Below are 21047 nucleotides of genomic sequence, written 5' to 3' on the forward strand. Positions count from 1 at the left end.
ATAAATAATGTTGGTGTGGTGTTTATCAGTGTAGTTTTTTACATAGTATAGACCTCAGTTTTGTGCCGGGTTTTGAATAAATTTGGTATTAATGGAATGTCATATTTTGTTACTAATTTTTGCCAAATGTTGGTTATTTGTTTGCTGATGTCGGGAATATATGGTATACAGCAGTATATGGTTTCGTGGTTTTTTGATTCGTGAGCTGTATTTACTTTAGTTGGTTGATTTTGCTTTCTGTCTAGGTGTGTGCGTATAATGTTTTCTACGGTTTGTGGAGGAAACTTATTGATGTTGGTGAAGTATTGTTTTATTTTGTCTAATTCATCGTTAATTTTATCTGGTGAGCATAGTTTTATGGCTGTGTTTATTTGGTTTCTTAGTATGTTGAGTTTTTGTTTTGTTTCATGTGCTGAGTCCCAAGGAATGTATAGTCCAGTATGGGTGATTTTTCGGTGGATTTCTGTTTGAAATTGTGTATCAGTTCTTGTAATTTTGAGGTTAAGAAATGATTAATTTAATTACAACCTTGGTAAATACATAGCATGGGCATTCTCCAAATATGTAACATCAGCCAGCTCATTTATCAAAGACTCTTTTAATTTCAAGTCTAATCTAAATCAACTTAATCATAAAGCCTTAATGGCCAGTTTCGATGTTATATCCCTCTTTACAGAAGTTCCAACCACTGAAGCCTGCAAGATAGCCTTAGAACTCTATATCCGAGACCCTAACCCAACTATAGAAATTCCCAGTAACCAGTTAGCAACCCTCATAGAATTCACCACGATAAAGACAAACTTCATGTTCAACAACCAAAACTATATACAAACAAACGGCCTAAGCATGGGCAACCCAGTATCACCAGTTCTAGCCAATATTTTTATGACACAAGTTGAAACACAAGCAATTAACACAGCATTACATCCACCACTATACTGGTATAGATATGTAGATGACACGGTTGCGGGATTCAAATCTACAGAACACATACTTAATTTTTCAATCACATTAACTCTATACATCCCAACATCAACTTCACATGTGAACAGGAAGAAAACAATCAAATATCATTTCTTAACCTCAAAATTACAAGAACTGATACACAATTTCAAACAGAAATCCACCGAAAAATCACCCATACTGGACTATACATTCCTTGGGACTCAGCACATGAAACAAAACAAAACTCAACATACTAAGAAACCAAATAAACACAGCCATAAAACTATGCTCACCAGATAAAATTAACGATGAATTAGACAAAATAAAACAATACTTCACCAACATCAATAAGTTTCCTCCACAAACCGTAGAAAACATTATACGCACACACCTAGACAGAAAGCAAAATCAACCAACTAAAGTAAATACAGCTCACGAATCAAAAACCACGAAACCATATACTGCTGTATACCATATATTCCCGACATCAGCAAACAAATAACCAACATTTGGCAAAAATTAGTAACAAAATATGACATTCCAATTAATACCAAATTTATTCAAAAACCCGGCACAAAACTGAGGTCTATACTATGTAAAAACTACACTGATAAACACCACACCAACATTATTTATAAAATACAATGTGATAACTGCCACGACTTCTATATTGGAGAAACAAGTAGAAAAATGGAAACCAGATTCAAAGAACATAAAAGTCACCTTCACACGTTTTCGAACACTGCAAGTCAAATAAACACAACATAACCATAGAAAACACTCAAATACTAAATAAAGAAACAAACATAAACAAACGTAAAATTAAAGAAGCCTTACTTATACAACAACTTAAACCCAAAATAAACCAATATAAAGGAACGCCTTTATACCTATATTAATATAATAAATAAAATTATGTATTCAAACATCTAATACCGCCCTCTACATTTCGACACACAGTTACACAACCCCTTTCAAACATGTGGTCAGCTTCCGGTCAGTTACCTCTTTCTTTGTGAACCTGACGATGACCGAAGAAGGTCGAAACGTTGTTCGCTCTTCTATGTAAAGTGTTTTCTCAGCCCAAACGAGCCGTTTTTGCATATAAATTTCTCAACAAGTGGGTTTCTCGTCATCACTGAGTATGATGTGTATATTTAAAACATTAGTGATTGCCTGTAATATTGTCAACTAAAATTTCAAGAACCTCGTCTAATAATTATATAAGGTAACCATCACAACACGCGGACAGACAGTATAGTATTGTTGGTTTGTTACAGTTAGTATACTATAAACCTCGAAAGCTATAAATTATGACTGAGGCTTATTAAGAGGAAAACTACAGATATACGACCAGGATCGTTTATAGATCGACCAGGATCGTTTGCAATATTACAAACCGTTTAACTTCAGTGAATTAACTTCGGTCGTTAATAATTATGCGAGGACATTATATATTTTCGTCAGGAAAAAAACTCACGAGTGAAGAAGCTAGCTGGCTTCCCCTCAAATAAAGTGCCTCTGTGTATCAATATAGAATTACTTCACTCATCGTGAACCGTCGAAAAAATACTCAGTTCGAGATTAGATAAAAGACTCAGCATTGTTTGAAAACCTTTTAAACATAAATCATTGTTTGTAATGACCGTTGTTATAAATTGTACTGTTGTTTATATATTAAAATACATTTGCATTAAGAAAGAAAATTATGTTTATCAATCTTGTTGACAAATATCATACATTTGATGCATATCAACATTTAAATCAAAATTAAAACGTGAGATTATTCAAATTCTAATACGTAGCATAGTAAATAAATTAGAGATTTGTCTGAGATAAGTTGTAATACGTAACACTAGCCATCATTCATTCACTATTAGATTCCATCAAGGAACATAGGGCCGGAATCGCTTGCGGATTCTTCAACAGGTATTTAAGTGAGTAGGTTGTTAGCCCACTGCACCACGCCGTCCCTAATTTAGTAGTATAAGACTAGAGGGAAGGCAGCTAGTCATCACCACACACCGCCAACTCTTGGGCTACTCTTTTACCAACGAATAGTGGGATTGAACGTCACATAATAACGCCCCCACGGCTGAGAGGGCGAACATGTTTGGAGCGACGCGGGCGCGAACCTGCGACCGTCGGATTATGAGTCGCACGCCTTACGCGTTTGGCCATGCCGGGCCAACACTAACCACCGTTGGAAATTATTTGATATTCTCCGGATGTCTCTTGTCACAAAACTCTGCTAAATATTTTGCTGTCGAAATTTGAACTCTCTGATATTAGTTAAAATGACAGACACACTGTATTTTCCTCTAATACCTTACAGATTCAGTAACAATAGTTAATTCCACATTGCAAATTCTTAAAATTCAAATGAAATATATTATTTCCATTCACATATGACTTAATAATCACATTCATTATGCAATTTACTCATTCTTGTTACATAACACTCATGAAAGTTAGGGTTGAAAGCCCATTTGGTTGGGATAATCTTGCGGTCAACGAACCATGGTAACTTCGTGGTAATCAAGTAGGAAACGGTCTTACAGTTTATTTATGTCCAACTGTCATTTCCTCCAGATCATTGGACTGATTACTGGTGTCGAAATTATATTAAGCTGTATGAAATGATGTTTTAGACCAGGTAGTCAAACCCAAGGTTTCTTTGTTTCAAAGAATATTTTTATTTACCCATTGTGACACATGCTATCATACGAATGGTCATTTTCATCATACATGTGTGGTATAACCTCACAATATCACCAGAACAACGATTGAATGACATTTTAACACGATATATTAAAATAATTAGACAATGTGTGATAAAACTAGACATGGGTGATAAAAGATATTATCCACTAATAGTACAAATGCCACTTTATTACCCAAAAGATGCTGACATCTGAGAGCGTGAAAGAGGGAAGAAGAGAAAGCGGGTAAGTATCATGGTGTGTTATTATATGGTTTGATAGTTCTATTAAGTACCGCCAGATGAAGTATAGAGTGCCTCCAAGATATGATCTACATAAAATTATCTGATATACAGGTCGGTAAATAGCCCGCATTGAGCTTTGTTTGCCCTCAAATACAAAAATGTTTAATGCGATATTAGCTCTGTATTAATGCTATAACCAAAATCTTTTAACATTTAAATTCAATTCAATATTTACTTATTCAGTGAAAAAACAACGTACTTAAATACATAAATTAACATTTTAACAGTTTATATAACATGATGCATTGTTTTCATGTTTGACATCCCTATATTAGCTTAACTTATAATCACGTTGTCCTGAAAAGTACTCTTTTTTTGTATGCACATAAAATATTCAAACTCTTTCTATCTCTATTTACGTGTGTGTTTGTGTGTGGTAAGTATCACAATAGCTAAAGAAATATAATACAATTGAAACAAAGACCAGTATGCTACAATGAGCAATCCAATAACACTTCAGTATGCATTATTCTTGGTTACCTTCTTATTTCATAAGTAAAACGAATCCTAGTTCTTCAAATCACACACTTTTATATCCACATCGACTAGAGGTTCAAAACGGTCAGAAACTTGCTTGCATTGAATCCTTATTTTGAATCCTAACTTTTCTCAACTCAGAAGACTGAAAAATACGAAGTTATAAAAAAATGTATTGTCTTGCTTGATAAATATTTGTTGTAGTTTTACAAATGTTATATATTACGTTACTATTTTTTACTAGCTGAAATACACGTGACTTGAAAGAAGCTAAGTAAGTTCATAATTAATGAAAGGTTATCTTAGGACACGAAAAGTTGCTTCCCTTTATATGTAATTGTAAAAATGAAAAAACGCCCATAAAAACTGCAAGACATAAAATGTGAAACTACAATCTTGTTTGCTTATTTGCGTGGACCCAATGAACTTTAATGCCAAATTTGGCGATGATCCATCAATAGAGGCGAAGTAGAGGAAAAAATATCAAAAACAGCCATAAAAAAACCCGAAAAACTGAAAATTTATACAAACCTCCTTATTAACCTAATGAACTTCTAAACCAATAAGCGTGAAGATTCATCCACATCCTGCAAATTAGTTATATGGACAGACAACAGAGAGTATTATTGTAGTTATATTGATGCCATTTACGTGGAATATATATAACTTCATTATAACAAGTTTTCATTTTTGCACTCATTACTGTTATATCATCTTTCACCTATTTGTAATATGTTTAATGAACCGTGTAGATAATCATTACATAAGTCGATCTGGTTTTTTGACAAATCTTTAATATTTTAGGACTGTATTTTTTTAAAATAATTAATTTTTCTTCAGTGACATTTCCAAATTATTTTAGTGGTTCTCATATGTTAGTAATGTATTTAGTACATTATAAGATTTCATTGTCCCTGGAAGAAATAATTAATACTTTTTTTAAGACCTGTTATGATCATTCAAATCAGTGGAGAGACAATCAAGTTGCTCGACAATGTGATAGTGACGTGAGATGTGTATTTGTATCTTCGTCTGTTGAGGTTACATTAAATAATGGTATATTTCTATATATATTAGAATGCAAGATATACGGGTTTATTAATTAAGTGTTCAGACAAGTGTTTTAATAATGTTGTTTACATTTTGACAGATGTATCTTTATAAATTACACTTTACAGTCTGAAACCTTACCCCCTCTTCCCTTTTCTGTCCTCAGACACCAACATCTTGTGAGAGGCAAAGTGGGATGTATGCTATTCCTACTTCTAAACTTGACAAAGACAGCTCGAAACAAAATCAATTCAAAGCAATGCACAGACTCGGAATAATTATTACAGTATTATAAAAAGATAGAAACACATAATACATTCATATACCACAAAATTACCATAGTCCACCTTTAATAGCCTGTTTAAGAATACTTATCTTTCATTTCTATTTTATGGGAATTTATATGACTTTTATATCATTACTTTAGGAGAGTATACCTTCCCACAAGTAACCTGAAATAGAAGTTGTAGCCTTTCCTATTATGTGTCGTATTTTCTGATACGTCTCCCATCCGATCAATACAAAAATTGTGCTCAATTTGAGATATTCAATACAATTAAAAATTATTAATTTAAAAAGAGAGATAGAGATACTAAACAAATAAAGAAACAAGTTGAATCAACATGAAAAGATTATATTTTCAAGCCTACAATTAGATTTTCTAAAAAGTAAACAAATATGGATTTGTAGCCTGAGAAGATAACGTAGACAAAATTTGCAGCCTAGTTTTATTTTTAAAGATTCCCTCAGCATGTTGATTGAATTCGTTTCTATACTTTTTAACAATCCCCACCCCCTTTCAAATTAACAATTTTAATTATCCTGTTTCTTGAAATGTTTATATCAGTTTATGGAGAATCAGTTTTAAGCTACATACGTGTGTATGGATTCAGATGAATGTTAAAAATTGTTCAACTGTTTACTGTTGCATTGACTTTTTTCTTTACCCGATCATTACTTAAAAAGTCAGCTGGTTTTGTGCCTGAGATTTTGAGTAAACACGCGCTTAACAAGCGATATACAAAAGTCAGTAAGGTAACCTCTCACAAGAGTGGAAAAATCTACTATGGTAATCGTATACTATTGTAACACTAACTGAAATAGTCACAGAAAACCACGTAGAAACAAAATACTACAGCGAACTCGTAAAATAATGAATTGTTAACTTGGTAACTTCAAATCAATGTAATATAAGTTGCGTAAATAATTTTCCAATTAATGCGCATACAGCGGATTTGTTTTATTTTCAATGGCAGAACATGAAGGACCTAGAGAAATTCTTCAGGGCAAAGAAAAACAAAGATGCTTGATTTACTTTTAAAATTACCCTGAAACATATTTAATACAGAATTTCCTACTATTGTCCAGGTTTCGATAAAATATCCGTAGCCGTTTTGTTTTTTTTATGAGGCTCATGTAAACCTATAATCAATGATAATAAGGTTCGAAAACACTGTTGTAAATAATATCTTATCTCGCGTTACACGTCTTCGGGTTATGGAATTTCGCCCATACTGAAATTATCAAACGTGACCAATAAATTCGAGGTATGGACTATAGATTCGCCCTTAAAGAGTTTTGGGGTGAATATAAAAAAAACAACTTTTAAACATAAAATGCAAAAAAATAAATAAATTTTACCAAAATTTGTTTTTTGAAAAAATGTAGAGAATTTACGAGCGTTTCTTTGCATGTTTTTTGAAGATTCTCTAGTGTGTTATCCGTGTTAAAAACATCTGGAAAGAGGTCATCAAGTTTAAAAGCATAGAAATGAATTGCTTTGATGGAAAACTTCATGTTTGGAGGAGGCTTGATGCCAGAGAGAAACTTAGCTGTATTGCTAAATATTTAATTCTTGATACATCTATAGTATGAGCAATACGTCATAATAGAGATAAAGTAGCTACACTTCTAAGTATTCGTACATTGTATTTTCATAGAACAGAAGTGTGTGGATTGAGGTCCAACATAATGAGAACATTCAACAAGATCGTTATACGAGCTAAGGTAAAAAGTTTGTGTGATGATTTGGCAACCGAACAAAGATTTATTGGTAGTTCTGAAAAAACAAAACTCTTCCTGGCAAGTAATGGGTAGTTTGATAAGTTCAGAAAGTGCTATAACTTTCATGACATAAAATTAAGAGATGAGGCTACAAGTACTGATGTGGAAGCTGCATGAAACTACCCTAGTGAATTCAAAAACATTATTGGTGAAGGGGGTTCGTCCAGAACAAATATTCAACGTGAATGAAATGGGACTGTTTTGAAAACGTATGCCAGAAAGACCGTCTGACTGTGGGTGAAAATATTGTTGGAAGTTTTTTAATGAAAGCCCTTACAAGTGTTAGAGTTTCGAAACTCCAAGGGCTTTAAAGGATATGCCAAGCCAAATTAATCGGTGATTTGGCGTTAAAATAAGAAGGCTTAGATGACTATAACTATTTTTTAAGACTGGTTCATGAATTTCTTCTGTCCTGCTGTTGAAAATAGCTGTGTCAAACATAATATTTCCAACAAAGCATTGCTCATCTTAGACATTGAACCAAGTCAGTCAGTGAATGTAAATGATCTTTCGGATAATGTAAGAGTCGAGTAAATCCCCAGTAACGCAACTCCTTTGTTTCATCCAATGGATCAAGTCATTTTCTCCAAGTCTAAGAGATGTTACTTAAACTTAACTCTATGATAATTAATTAAAGTTGCTGATGGAGAGGATAAGTCCACAGTTTGGAATTTATGAAAGAAATACAACATTATGGATGCAATAAACATCACCAAGTCGTGGTATGAAGTGAAAGAGTCATATATGAATAGTGTGTGAAAATACAAATGGTCAAAATGTACTAACGACTTTACAAAAAGAAAGTGTCGAGAAAATCCACCAAGACATTGCGACACTTGCAAGGTAGGTTGATTTTAAAGATATCATCGAAGATGAGATGATTAAGTTATTAAACTTCCACGGAGAAAATATGTCGAAAAAGGATCTGATAATGCTGGAGTAAAAGCGGGCTGCAGAAGAGAAAGGTATTATTGAAATACCAACCACACAACTTCAGTTGACGACCAGCTACTTATCCCAATCTTTAGTCCTCGTAGAAGAAGTGGTGCCTGCAAATCCTTAGTGGTATTGAACCGAGCCGTGAATGTAGCCTAAAGGTTACATGAGGACTACATAATGTCATGCACTGCTACATGGAGAAGTTGCAGCAGGAATAGTAAACAATTCTCAACACATTCTTCGTCACAAGAGCTCATTCTACAGCACATTAAGAAGATGATGATAACGGTCATAATTGGTGTCAGTACCAGTATTGAGTCTCCTTCTTCCCTCCTGTGTAAACTTTAATTATTTTCATATATATATATATATACCTAGTATAATTTTTGGTGAGTGAAACTATTAAACTATAACAGTTACATTTAAAATGTGTTTTAAAATGTTTTCTTACATTCGTATGCGTGTTTATTACTTTTGTGGATCAATATAATTTCTGTAAGAACACATTTTCAACTATGACATGGAGGTCAATGAGAAAATAAGACTCGAGTGACATAATTTCGCAATACATCAGTTGTTTTAAGAACACATCCCTTTTGTAAAGCGGCGGGTTAACTGCATACACGTTGTTTACGCTAATAAAACGAATGATTTTTTTACTAGTACGATGGGGCTTAAATTTCCTATACATTTCTGCGATGCTTGAATGACTTCGAAAAGCTTATGTTGGTAGTGGAGAAGATCTTAGAAACTTTTAGAGGCTGGAAGTATTAATTTTCAAGAATCAATTTTAAAATATTCCTATAACCTTCGTGCATATTTGTTTAGTAGCTCTGCACAAATTTTGGCACAATTGTTGTTTTCTGTAGGATTCGTTACTTGAATGGCTTCAAAAAGGAACGTGGCCAGTGGCCATGTAAAAACTAATAAAATCTCTCCTTCTCTTTAATGAATCAATATAAAAATATTTCTCTGACCTATGCAGGAGTTTTTAGTAAGTTTGCTAAGGACTGAATAAAATATTCATAGTTGTTTTTTCGGTAAGCTTGTGAAACAAGAATAATATGAATAATAACAATATACAAAGAACAAGTGGGTGAATTTTGAATAGGAAAAATTAACGTTTTTGCTATTATCCATATGTTAGCAACCTTAGCCATTGAGATAGAAAGTCTTGAGTGTTATTTCAAGAACAAATCTGCTTTTTAAGATGGTTTTTGTTCGTATGTTCTATTAGAATTTTTGTGAAATTCTTGAGCAAACCCTATTATGAACCATTATCATGGTTCTTGATCCTATCATTTCTACTTTAAAAGCTTATTTTCTGATAGATCTTTAGTATTGCACTATCTGAGCAAACCTAGATTACTTAAACCTGATTGTGTAAGAAGGAGATAAATATGCACTTTGAGGGTAGGTGTGACGTGGTGGTGTGTTATACATTGAATCACCACGACTAGCTAATAGCTATCAAAGCATTAGCCTCTGGAAAACATTATGAAAAGAGAAAACTCCCAGCGCAATGTCTAAGCAATTGCAAGCCTTAAGGATGTCAGCTTTTACTTGTACGACATACTTTAGACATAACTCACCTTCAATACTAACAAAAGCTCGGCAGTGGTTTATTGGTTGTTCAGAGCGTGATGTTTTATCTCAGAGCTAGGAGAGGCTATTTGATTCTTTTTAGCATCTCGTTCTATGCATTTCCAATTATTGTAAACATAACTGTGTGTATGTTTTTTATAGCAAAGCAACATTAGGCCATCTGCTGTGTCCACCAAGAGGAATAAAACCCCTGATTTTATCATTGTAAACCCGTAGACTTACTGCTGTCCTAGCAGGAGACTTAAACATTGTTTTAGACATCACAATGTTGCAGTTCTTGAACAAGTGTTGAAAGATAGCTTGAATCGCTGTCTCTCCTATTTCTGGGCTCGTCTTACAGGAACTGAATGAATTGTAATCGGTATTGAATTAAATTTGCTTATTCCAGACGATTCGTTAAACTCACTACTGAGAAAACGCTGAAACGTTTCACTAGACCTACAATTACGAATTTCGACGTCTCTGAAATGGAAATGTTTACAGCTATCCAGTATATGACTGCTCACTCTACTCAGATCAAGTATCAAGTTAACACTGTCATAAGAATAGTCTTTACAAGTTACATTAACAGCCTCTTTACTGACACAAAATTAAGTTTAAAATACAAAAGGTTAATATATCATTATTAGAAAAATAGTTTACAACATTTTCACCGAGAAAAATCACTCAGACTGTGTCGAAACACTTGAAACTTTCGAATTCGCTCCTTGTATTCAAGACACAATATGTGTTCTAGTCTTCTGCCAGATTCCAAAATCTGTTCTCAGTTAAAAAAACAGAGAATTAGTTCTCTTCTCAACATTGCATAGTTCATGAATCACCCAACGTGTGAGAGTTGTCACATAGACGCTACAACAAGGAGATTGAGGGTTTGGATAAAAGAACACAATAATGCTACAATTCATAATAATTTAGTATTCTTCAACGTGTCCTCGAGAACTGCAACGTTGTACTGTCCATAAGCACGTTTAAAATCAATGGGTGTTCAAAAAAAAAGATGTTAAAAATTAAAGATTTTGTTCTAATTTTGAAAATTGCAGCTCGTTCTGAATTATCAAGTAGCTTCTTGTGTGCTTTTAGTAGTAATATAAGGTAATTTATATTTAATTTTCACACATTTTACGTTGTTTTATACTGGAGTTATACACTGATATGAAATGAAACAAGATTATTAAAAACATGGTTGAGTAACAGATAGATATGTCACAAAAAATCAATATATTTCTTATAATAAATTTATTTCTCTAGTAAATTAATAGTGGAGCTACTGTACAGTAAATGTTCAAGTTTATTAATGATAATGAAACTGTAATAGACTCTTACAAGATTAATGCCTTTGATAGAATGGTTAGGCAGAATATTTATAATGAAACTTAGGGGTGGGAAACTTTCGAAACGTTGTCTTCTACACTTGTGTTCCACAACAGGCAGTTGTCGTCCATTCAACTAAATTTCATTAAGATCAATGTTCCCCTGAAGGACAGCTCCGGACTTATCACGTAATATCTAGGGTTCGATTCCCCTCAGTGGTCAAAGAAGATAGTTTATGTGACTCTGTTCTAAAGCAAACAAACAACATTAAAGCTGCTCCTGAAAAAGCGCCACAGTTTAAACTGTTCCCAGAAAATGCTTCCAGTGTTAAAGGTTACACAAACGCTCTCTGTACAGGATGTCAAAGTTTAACATGCGCACCGAAGTTGTAGAGCACAGTGATTCAAAGCTTACCAGTTATAAAAACGCCGCTCTGGACAGAGTATTAGCATTTAAGATGCAAATGAAATATGTTTGGGACACTGTATGGCATTAACAAGTACTGATGTTACTTCGACGCAATTTTGAAACTACTCAGTTACGAAAGAGTTACAAAAAGACACAGTTTAAGACAATTTAACAGTTATTTGTGAATACTCAGTAATGCGTATATGAGTATTCACAAATAAAGCAGAAGTTACCACAAACCTGTTTAGAAATCATATGGAGTTATGTTGAAGATGTTAAACATGCAGTGTTAAAGGTTAAAAGTTTTCTGGAATGATATGGACTCGTTGATAGATATCAAAAGTTTTACGTAACTGGTGTAAATATTGTTGCAGATCAGTTGTTTTACGGAAACTAGTACAGATACATTGTTAGAGATAGGCTGTTTCATAAGATCTGGTATTGATTCAGTGTTAAATATCAGTTGTTTTACATAATTAGTGTATATAATTGTTAAATATCAGTTGTTTTACATAACTAGTTTATACTCATTGTTAAAGATCAGCTGTTTTACATAACTAGTTTATACTCATTGTTAAAGATCAGCTGTTTTACATAACTAATATCTACTCATTGTTAAATTACTGTTATTAAAATCATTGTTAAAAATCAGAAACTTGTAAAAAGTGGTATAAATTCATTATTAAAATTGAATCAGTTTGAAATAATAATCCGTGATGACGAGAAAACCCACTTGTAGAGAAAATATATATGTAAAAATGGCAGGTATGGGTTAAGAAAAAGGTTTTTATATAGAGGAGCGAACAACGTTTCGACCTTCTTCGGTCATCGTCAGGTTCACAAAGAAAGAAGTGTAGGAATGTAGAGGGCGTGCTTAGATGTTTGATTATATTTATTAATATAGGTATAAAGGTGTTTCTTTGTAATGGTTTATTTGGGGCTTGAGTTGTTGTATAAGTAAGGCTTCTTTAAGTTTGCGTTATTTTGGCAAAAACTAGTGACAAAATATGAGATTTCAGTTAATACCAAATTTATTCAAAAACCAGGCACAAAACTGAGGTATATACTATGTAAAAACTACACTGACAAACACCACGCTAACATTATTTATAAAATACAATGTGATAACTGCAACGACTTCTGTATTGGAGAAACAAGTAGAAAAATGGAACCAGATTCGAAGAACATAAAAGGTCACCTTCATACGTTTTCAAACACTGCAAATCAAATAAACACAACATATTCACAAAAAAACACCCAAATACTAAATAAAGAAACAAACGCAAAATTAAAGAAGCCTTACTTATACAACAACTCAAGCCCAAAATAAACCAATAGAAAGAAACACCTTTATACCTATATTAATAAATATAATCAAACATCTAAGCACGCCCTCTACATTCCTACACTCAATTACATATCCGCCTTCAAACATGTGGCCAGCTATCGGTCAGTTACCTCTTTCTTTCTTTGTGAACCTGCCGATGACCGAAAAGGTCGAAACGTTGTTTGCTCCTCTACATAACAAAAATGTCTAAATCCACACAAGCCGTTTTTACATATTTATGAATTAGTTTGAAATAGGAGCTAAATTAAATATCTTTTGTAATAGTACAGTAATTGCCATGACAAGTTTTAATACTATATTTAGTATTATGAATTGTACTAGATAATTTTGTAATAATGTCAATTATTTTTTATACAAATAGTTCAGGCAATGAACCATTAATAATATGATTTAAAATAATGATTTGTAATAATGAGATTAAATTTATATTTTCAATTAAATAATGCTTTATGTTAATGTGATCTAAAAATATCAGTTAAATAATGTTATATAATAATACAACGTAAACACATGGAAAAGCGTATGTATTTTTAATTGAAATATTGATGAATAAATAACAAAACCAAAACCGTCACAAGTTTTATTTATTAGGCATTGTTTCCTTGTAGATAAACCCTACTCCATCAAACCGAATAGTATAAGCATTACAAGAAAAGCTTTTCGGTAGAGGCAAAAATAAAGTTACAATAACAGTTGTTTGAAATTACCAATAAGTCTGTCACTTAAACAGAACAACTTAAAATATAATTGAATTTCAGCGTATTAATTTATTCATATTTTCTTTTCATTGTAGTTTTTGTTGTTTTTTAAACGATAACAGTATACACAGGAACGAAATTTAAAATTTGTTATGGTAAAATAAATACACTTATTGTAGGTAAGCATCTAACCATGCATAGGTCTTGCTAAAATTTAAAATAAGGCGACTGTTTGTTTGACAAACCATAAACTAGCTGATATTTTGACTTTTTTTGTCAAAAACACATGTTATCAAGCTCTGAAATTGAATGTTGGTTTAAGTGGAAAACAAGTACCACGCATTACACATCTGTACAGCTGTCTTCTCCAGGTTTTCTTTTTCTCAGTGACATCTTACGCAATACACTGTGAGACCTTTCTAAGCGTAGGTACCTTTAATTGGTGTCTGGCTGTTTTCGTGAATTATTTGTTTTTTGAATTTTGCGCAATTGTTTGTTTGTTTGTTTTTTGGAATTTCGCACAAAGCTACTAAAGGGCTATCTGTGCTAGCCGTCCCTAATTTAGCAGCGTAAGACTAGAGGGAAGGCAGCTAGTCATCACCACCCACCGCCAACTCTTGGGCTACTCTTTTACCAACGAATAGTGGGATTGACCGCCACATTATAACGCCCCCACGGTTAAAAGGGCGAGCATGCTTGGAGTGACGAGGAGTCGAACCCGCAACCCTCAGATTACGAGTCGAACGCCTTAACCCAATTGACCATGGTAAGCCGTTTACGTAAATTGTTTGCTTGTTTGTTTGTTTGTTTTTGAATTTCGCACAAATACTCGAGGGCTATCTGTGCTAGCCGTCCCTAATTTAGCAGTGTAAGACTAGATGCAAGGCAGCTAGTCATCACCACCCACCGCCAACTCTTGGACTACTCTTTTACCAACGAATAATGGGATTGACCGTTAAATTATAATACCCCCACGGCTGTAAGGGCGAACATGTTTGACGCGATGTGGATGCTAACCCGCAACCCTCAGATTACGAGTCGAACGCCTTAACCCAATTGACCATGCCAGACCGTTTTCGTAAATTAATCTTTAGTATTTCACTAAGATTTTCCACAGTTTCTGGTCTACGCTATCATGCCATGTGGAGTGACATGGAAATAATTTTCTATACGACATTCAGGTTACAGGGTTATCCAAAGTTTAATACCTAATGTTGGTAGTTTTCTTTAAGTATCCATACTTAATAACTTTACTTTTTAAAAACTACTCTTTTCTAGTTTTTCTCTAAACTCTACCATTTCTGTTTGTAATAAAATTCACTGTAAACTGTGTAAAACATTCAATCTGTCTCGATAATAGATTATTATTTATTTTGTTATTGTTTATTCAGTTATTTTTATTTTAATGTCTTTCACTGAACCCCAAAGAATAAGTATGGAAACGTGGAATTGTTGTAGCATTGATTAACTTTCAGGTTTTTGAAAGTAATGACGAAGGTATTTGAGTTTTCGGCTTTACCAACGATAACTTATTATAATATCTATGAAGTAGTTACAAAATTGAAATATAACAAATACATCAAATTACCTCGAGATTAAAGCATTACAGAAGATTATAATCAAATATTTATTGCTTGGTAAAATATCTTTAAAAACACATCATTATTCGATTTGTCCACACAATATACTGACAGAAACATGTATTTTAGGACAGCTGGTATGGGTATTAACACTTTTACCAATAAAGCAGAGAACAACGTTTCGACCTTCTCAGGTCATCTTCAGGTTACTCTCTCTTTGGTAACCTACCAAGGTCGAACGTTGTTCTCTGCTTTATTGGCAAAAGTGTTAATACCCATACCAGCTGTCCTAAAATACATTTTTACTTCAAGTGGGTTTCTTGTCACCACGAATGACAGATACCCGGTTATTATAAAGGTTTTCTGTGAGTTAGACTAATTTAGAATATTAAATAAAATATTTTAACTGCAGAAACGGTATAAGAATGTTTTTTTTTGACAATCTTGAACCGCTTGGATTCCATGTGATATATATTTTAACCATAAATGACAATACTATATGCTAATGAAGAAGTCAGTGAAATTTCTGAATATAAGATCTCAGTTTATTAAACAACAGAAAAATATCGTATCACATAATATTGTGTTCTTATTTACTATTTACTCTTGCATATATTCAGAGTATTAATTTTTATATAAATTCCTCAGAAAAGCAAATTTCAAAAGAAATGTTAATAAAAAAATATAATTAAACGAGAAAAATAACCACTTCTGAATTATTTTCTTCTCTTATGAAAAATAGTTTCCCCAAAACTCTGAAAATCAATTTCTGTGAACATAAATAATCTTGTTAAACCAACATAGTGTTTCACTTTTTCTCTACATAAGCACTCTAGCTTAAGCTCTATGAACTAATGTCCTTACACTCCATTAAGTTACTATTTGTGAACATAAAATTACGTTTAGAACAAAGCAGTAAATATTCCTTGGTGAATATGATCACTATTTACAATCACTCAATCATCCATGGTGCCTTCCTCCAATTGTGATGATCCACAGCTATGGTTCTCCATTCTTTTCTGTTGCTCTATACCTGTATCAACTTCTCCAAATCTAGCTTCTCATCTCCAGTTCTTCTATTGTCGTCGAGTCAAATAAGTTTCTACTTGCCTATCGCTCATCTTCCTTCGATTTTACCCATCAGAATCTCTGCCAACCTTCCCTTAGATCTATTTAATTACACACCCCAACTAGCTCACCTACCGCTTCCTACATGTAGTTTTGTCTTTGTTCGTTTACTCTGTATACAATACCATACATAGCTCACTCACTCTAGTATAATTTTTTTTTATGTTTATTCACTAGAGAAATACATCTAACGATCCAGTAGTTAGCTCATGGATTTATGATGCTGAAAGCCCTAGTTTCATATCTGCTTTAAGCACAGCGCAAATAGTCCATTTTTATCTTTACTCTTAAAAAGTAAACACTAAAGGAACAATTCTCGTAGATAAGGTAGCATTTTATTATTCACAAAAAATATACTTTCTAGTATTTGCAAACACTCTTTGCATATCCAGAACAGAAGTTGAAATATAATAGATTATTTTGTGATTTCCAAAAAAAAATAGTTTCGCATTATTATTACTAAAAAACGAGTTTCCAAGTAAATACTTTTCCACTGTTAATTTATTTATTTCCAAACACAAATATTCACAAGGAATTTTTGTGCTGTACTTACCTCGACGTGCAAACACTGAATTAAGTGTTACAAATTGTTAAGCCTAACTCAGAGTCATAAGCTAGCAGTGATGGACCGTGGTAATTATATGAATAGAAAGAAATTGTTGTTTGTCATGACCAATACTTGGTTGACATTTATGTATCTGAAACTAACTATGGGAGGTGTATGTTTAGTAAAGTTTTCCTTAATTCTGATTTTCATTAAGAAAGCTGTCTAAAAAATGTTACCATTTTATAATCTTTTTGTGTTGAGTCAGGTTTTAAACTTTTATTTTTTCATTACGTTCCACTCAGCTATGTTTAGCCTATGACTTAGTTTATATAACACATGATACTTGATAGAGACTAATACTTAAATAATACTTTCCATTGTGCTAGAATCTACGGTAGGCCTAGAAAGTGGTTGTCAGTAAACAATGTAATAAAACGAAAATAATGCATATTTTTCGTTATGTTTATTAGACCTTCATCCTAAAGAAGACAAGTAAAACTAAGTGCCTTTCCAATGTGTTCAGTTGATTCAAGACAATCACTCCACAACCTATGAGAACCAAACGAGTACTGAAAAGGATAAAACGCTTTAACCAACCCGAAGAAACTATCTTAGCCCAAGGCCTATAAAATCTCAGTGACAGAACTACATTTCTCAATAGGATCGAATATATATCATTATTTTCATTTAGTATCTGTGAGTAGATCGTATTATTCAGTAATTTTGTCTGACATTGTATTGCCGCTCATATTGTTTTGTTTACCCGTCGATTAAAACGGCTTTTTCTGTCACTATAACATATAGTGCTTTGTGTAGCATTGTATTTAGCAACAAACAAAAAATACATTTATTTATTTTAGTTGTAAAATGTATCTTTTTAGAAGTACTTAAAACTTTTTGTTTATTTTCATAGTATATATTTCTAACTAAAGAGATAGCTGTTTTTATACTTTCATCTTGAATAATTAACTCTAGAGTTTAGGGTCTTGTGCGTTAATCTCATTGATTTATAGCCAGACTTAAAACCACGATTGTTTGTCATCTGCTGGTATAAACATGAGTTATGATCAAGAAAATATTATTGGATTACCAGGTGCTGGTTTAAATATTGATATACTGCTCGTGTTCAATCTTAACTAAAAATATGCTTGCTCTTCTAATAGGTTTTGTTATTTTCTTGGTTGAATTTTTTTAGAGTAATTAACTCGACTTTAAAGTGCCACTTTTCATAAAGAACCTAATTATTTGGGTGAAAAATCTAATAAAGTCAAAAATAAGTATGAAAATTAATAAATATCTTCATAAAAGCAACTATTTTCCTGTTTCATAAATAAACGTTTATAACATAAATAGTTCTTTGATATTTAAATAAAAAATATGTAGTTGTTCCTCTGTACATTTGCATATTGAATTTTTTTTTTAAAGTGTGAATTACTACTAATCCAGTTAATAGTGACAAGGCCATCGCTGGTTCCTTATTGAATGTGATGTAACTAGTTATGAGACTTAAATGTATATTTTCATTGTTCAAATAAAATAAAAAGGTAAAAATAAATACTGTAATTCGATGATATCGCTTAAGTCTTTTATTAGTTCCCTGTGCTTAAGAAATGCAAGCTTCCTAACGTCAGTAAAAGCCCATACCCTGACTACATTTTATGGCAAGTAGTAGAATTATCTGTAGGTACATTTGACTTGTACTGTTTATTTAATACTAAGGAACATTGAAAATCAATATTTTTTAAAAGTTACACTACTAATGCCTTAAAAAATATCCTAATTTTCAGTGCAGGTTTTTCTCAACCAGTAGAATGATTCAACTTAACAACGAATATGAAATAATCAGATATGTTTGTTTTCCAATATAAAGTTACCTACGATGTGTTCCTCGCCATCTATCGGTAACTATGGACCCAAGCAGTAAACAATATTTTGATATTCCTGAATTAAAAGGAATAACATTTGATCACGCTGATATTTCACATTTTTATGGAATCAATTCTACATTTCGAGATAATTTTATTATTAAAAAAATCTATAGAAGAAAGATAGGTAGAATTTCTAAGTTATATTTTACAATCTTCTGAAAAATGGTTCTCGTAAAATGGCCAATGAAATTCTTAGGGCACAATGACAGTTATAATGAAAGAGTGTTTAGTTCGATAACCAGCAACTAATTCTTATCCGCAATGTTTATTCCATTCACTTTTCCCCATTAAGAAATCAGAAACCACGTAAGAATAACAAAGCAGAATCATAACTAAAAACTCAAAACAAACGATTATTTAACAAAATCACATACAATTTAAATATAATGAACTTAGCTCTGATTTCTGAATTAACAATGGGATACCGAATAACTCTCTACACCAGCTAAGGTAATAACTAAAAATAATATTTTATTATATTGTGAATATAACAAATAAGACAAGATGTTAGCAATTGCCTCAGCTACATTTCAATTGGTGAAAGACTTAAGCGAGATAACACTCATCTTTACAATTAAGAAATAATTTTTGTGTCATTTTACTTTAAACTGAGTCGGTGTGTTCTCTTATAGCAAAGCCACATGGAGTTATCTGCTAAGTCCACCGAAGGGAATCGAACCACCTGATTTTAGTGCTGTAAATCCGTAGACTTACCGGTGAACCTGCGGGGGACGACTGCACCAGAGAGAAACGATTTTCTCTGGAATGTTGTTGGGTACTTTTACAAAGGGAACACTTCTCGGTAATTTATTTCTTGTTATTTATTACTAGATTCACTCTAAAGCAGCAGTAGCAGATTAATGTACTTCTTTTTTCACTTTTTCTCTAATCTGTTAACATGTTCACTTGATGAAATAAAATTTATTAATCTACTGAGACCTTTATTTTCTTGAAAAAACTAATTGTTTTTATGTTTATAACAAATTTAAAAAATTCAGATTTTGAAGTCCAACAGTATAAGTATGTCCAACAACATACTTATCGAATAATATGATCTGTAACCACACAAAGTAACAGGATGATCGTGCACAACGAGCGGGAAGGGGTGTACATACAAATTAAAGAAGTGAAGGGTGCACGTACTCCCATTTTACTCCTGCTTCAATTCTGTGTATGGGAGTGAACGTAAGGACAAAGTATAAAAAGACGAAAAATTTACCTTCATTCATCAGTCTTGCACAGTCTTCTAGGCTTAGCTTATCTCTCTGAGTTAACACATACAACATATTTTGTGTAAAAAGCGATTTTAAAGTGTCAGCACATCCTTACAGTCCACATGGCCTCGTCTGTCATGCTGAATCTGGTTACTGTACTTTCTGATGATAACCTTGCAGCGTAGTTTCCATTATCAAAAACTCTGTCTAAATTATGGCTTGTCCAATTCATGTTATTCGTTTCTGCAGGTTCATCATACTCCATCAAGTGTACGAAGACAATATCTTTCCAGTGCTTGTTTCAACAATCAGATTTCACAAAACTCCACAGATGTCGTATTTGGTGACATGACAAGAATGTCTTTGTATGATTTTCCAGCTGCTTGTGGTATGTGACGATCGAAAGTGATGTATGACTGAAAGTTTCATTTGGTGAACACATATTCTGTTTCCAGAAGAAGATCCTTCTTTATCATGTTAGTGCAGTGTTGCACAAAACAGACGAATGGCTTTTACCACTGACATTTATGTTCGTAGCTCCTCAAGAGTTACAAGACATCTCATTTTATTACCACGGGTGCGGTACGATTTCTTGCAGATTTATTTCTAGAGGGTGGTTGTACCTAAATTAATCTATATTCCTTTGTTTACCTTTCTATATTTTCGAGCTGAATATATGTAAACGCCAAACAACTTTACGTTGTAGTTCCAATACGTGTCATTGCACTGTGGCTTTGTATCAGTTGTGATAGTCATGTAATTTGTTGATTTCCATTTTCAACCAAATACATAGCAGAA

At 32.8% G+C, this 21047-nt stretch overlaps 1 protein-coding gene across 1 annotated transcript in view; it reads left to right on the plus strand.

The window, feature by feature from the left end:
- LOC143228497 (cationic amino acid transporter 4-like) overlaps positions 1-20645 on the plus strand; it is a 45182-nt gene extending 24537 nt beyond the window's left edge. Inside the window, exon 3 of the mRNA XM_076459748.1 lies at positions 20499-20645. Coding sequence (XP_076315863.1) covers positions 20499-20645 — 147 coding nt within the window. The remainder of the gene's footprint in view (positions 1-20498) is intronic.
- The last annotated feature ends 402 nt before the right edge of the window (positions 20646-21047 follow it).

Source organism: Tachypleus tridentatus, chromosome 10 (assembly GCF_004210375.1).
Source record: "Tachypleus tridentatus isolate NWPU-2018 chromosome 10, ASM421037v1, whole genome shotgun sequence".
In the NCBI taxonomy this organism is placed as follows: domain Eukaryota; kingdom Metazoa; phylum Arthropoda; class Merostomata; order Xiphosura; family Limulidae; genus Tachypleus; species Tachypleus tridentatus.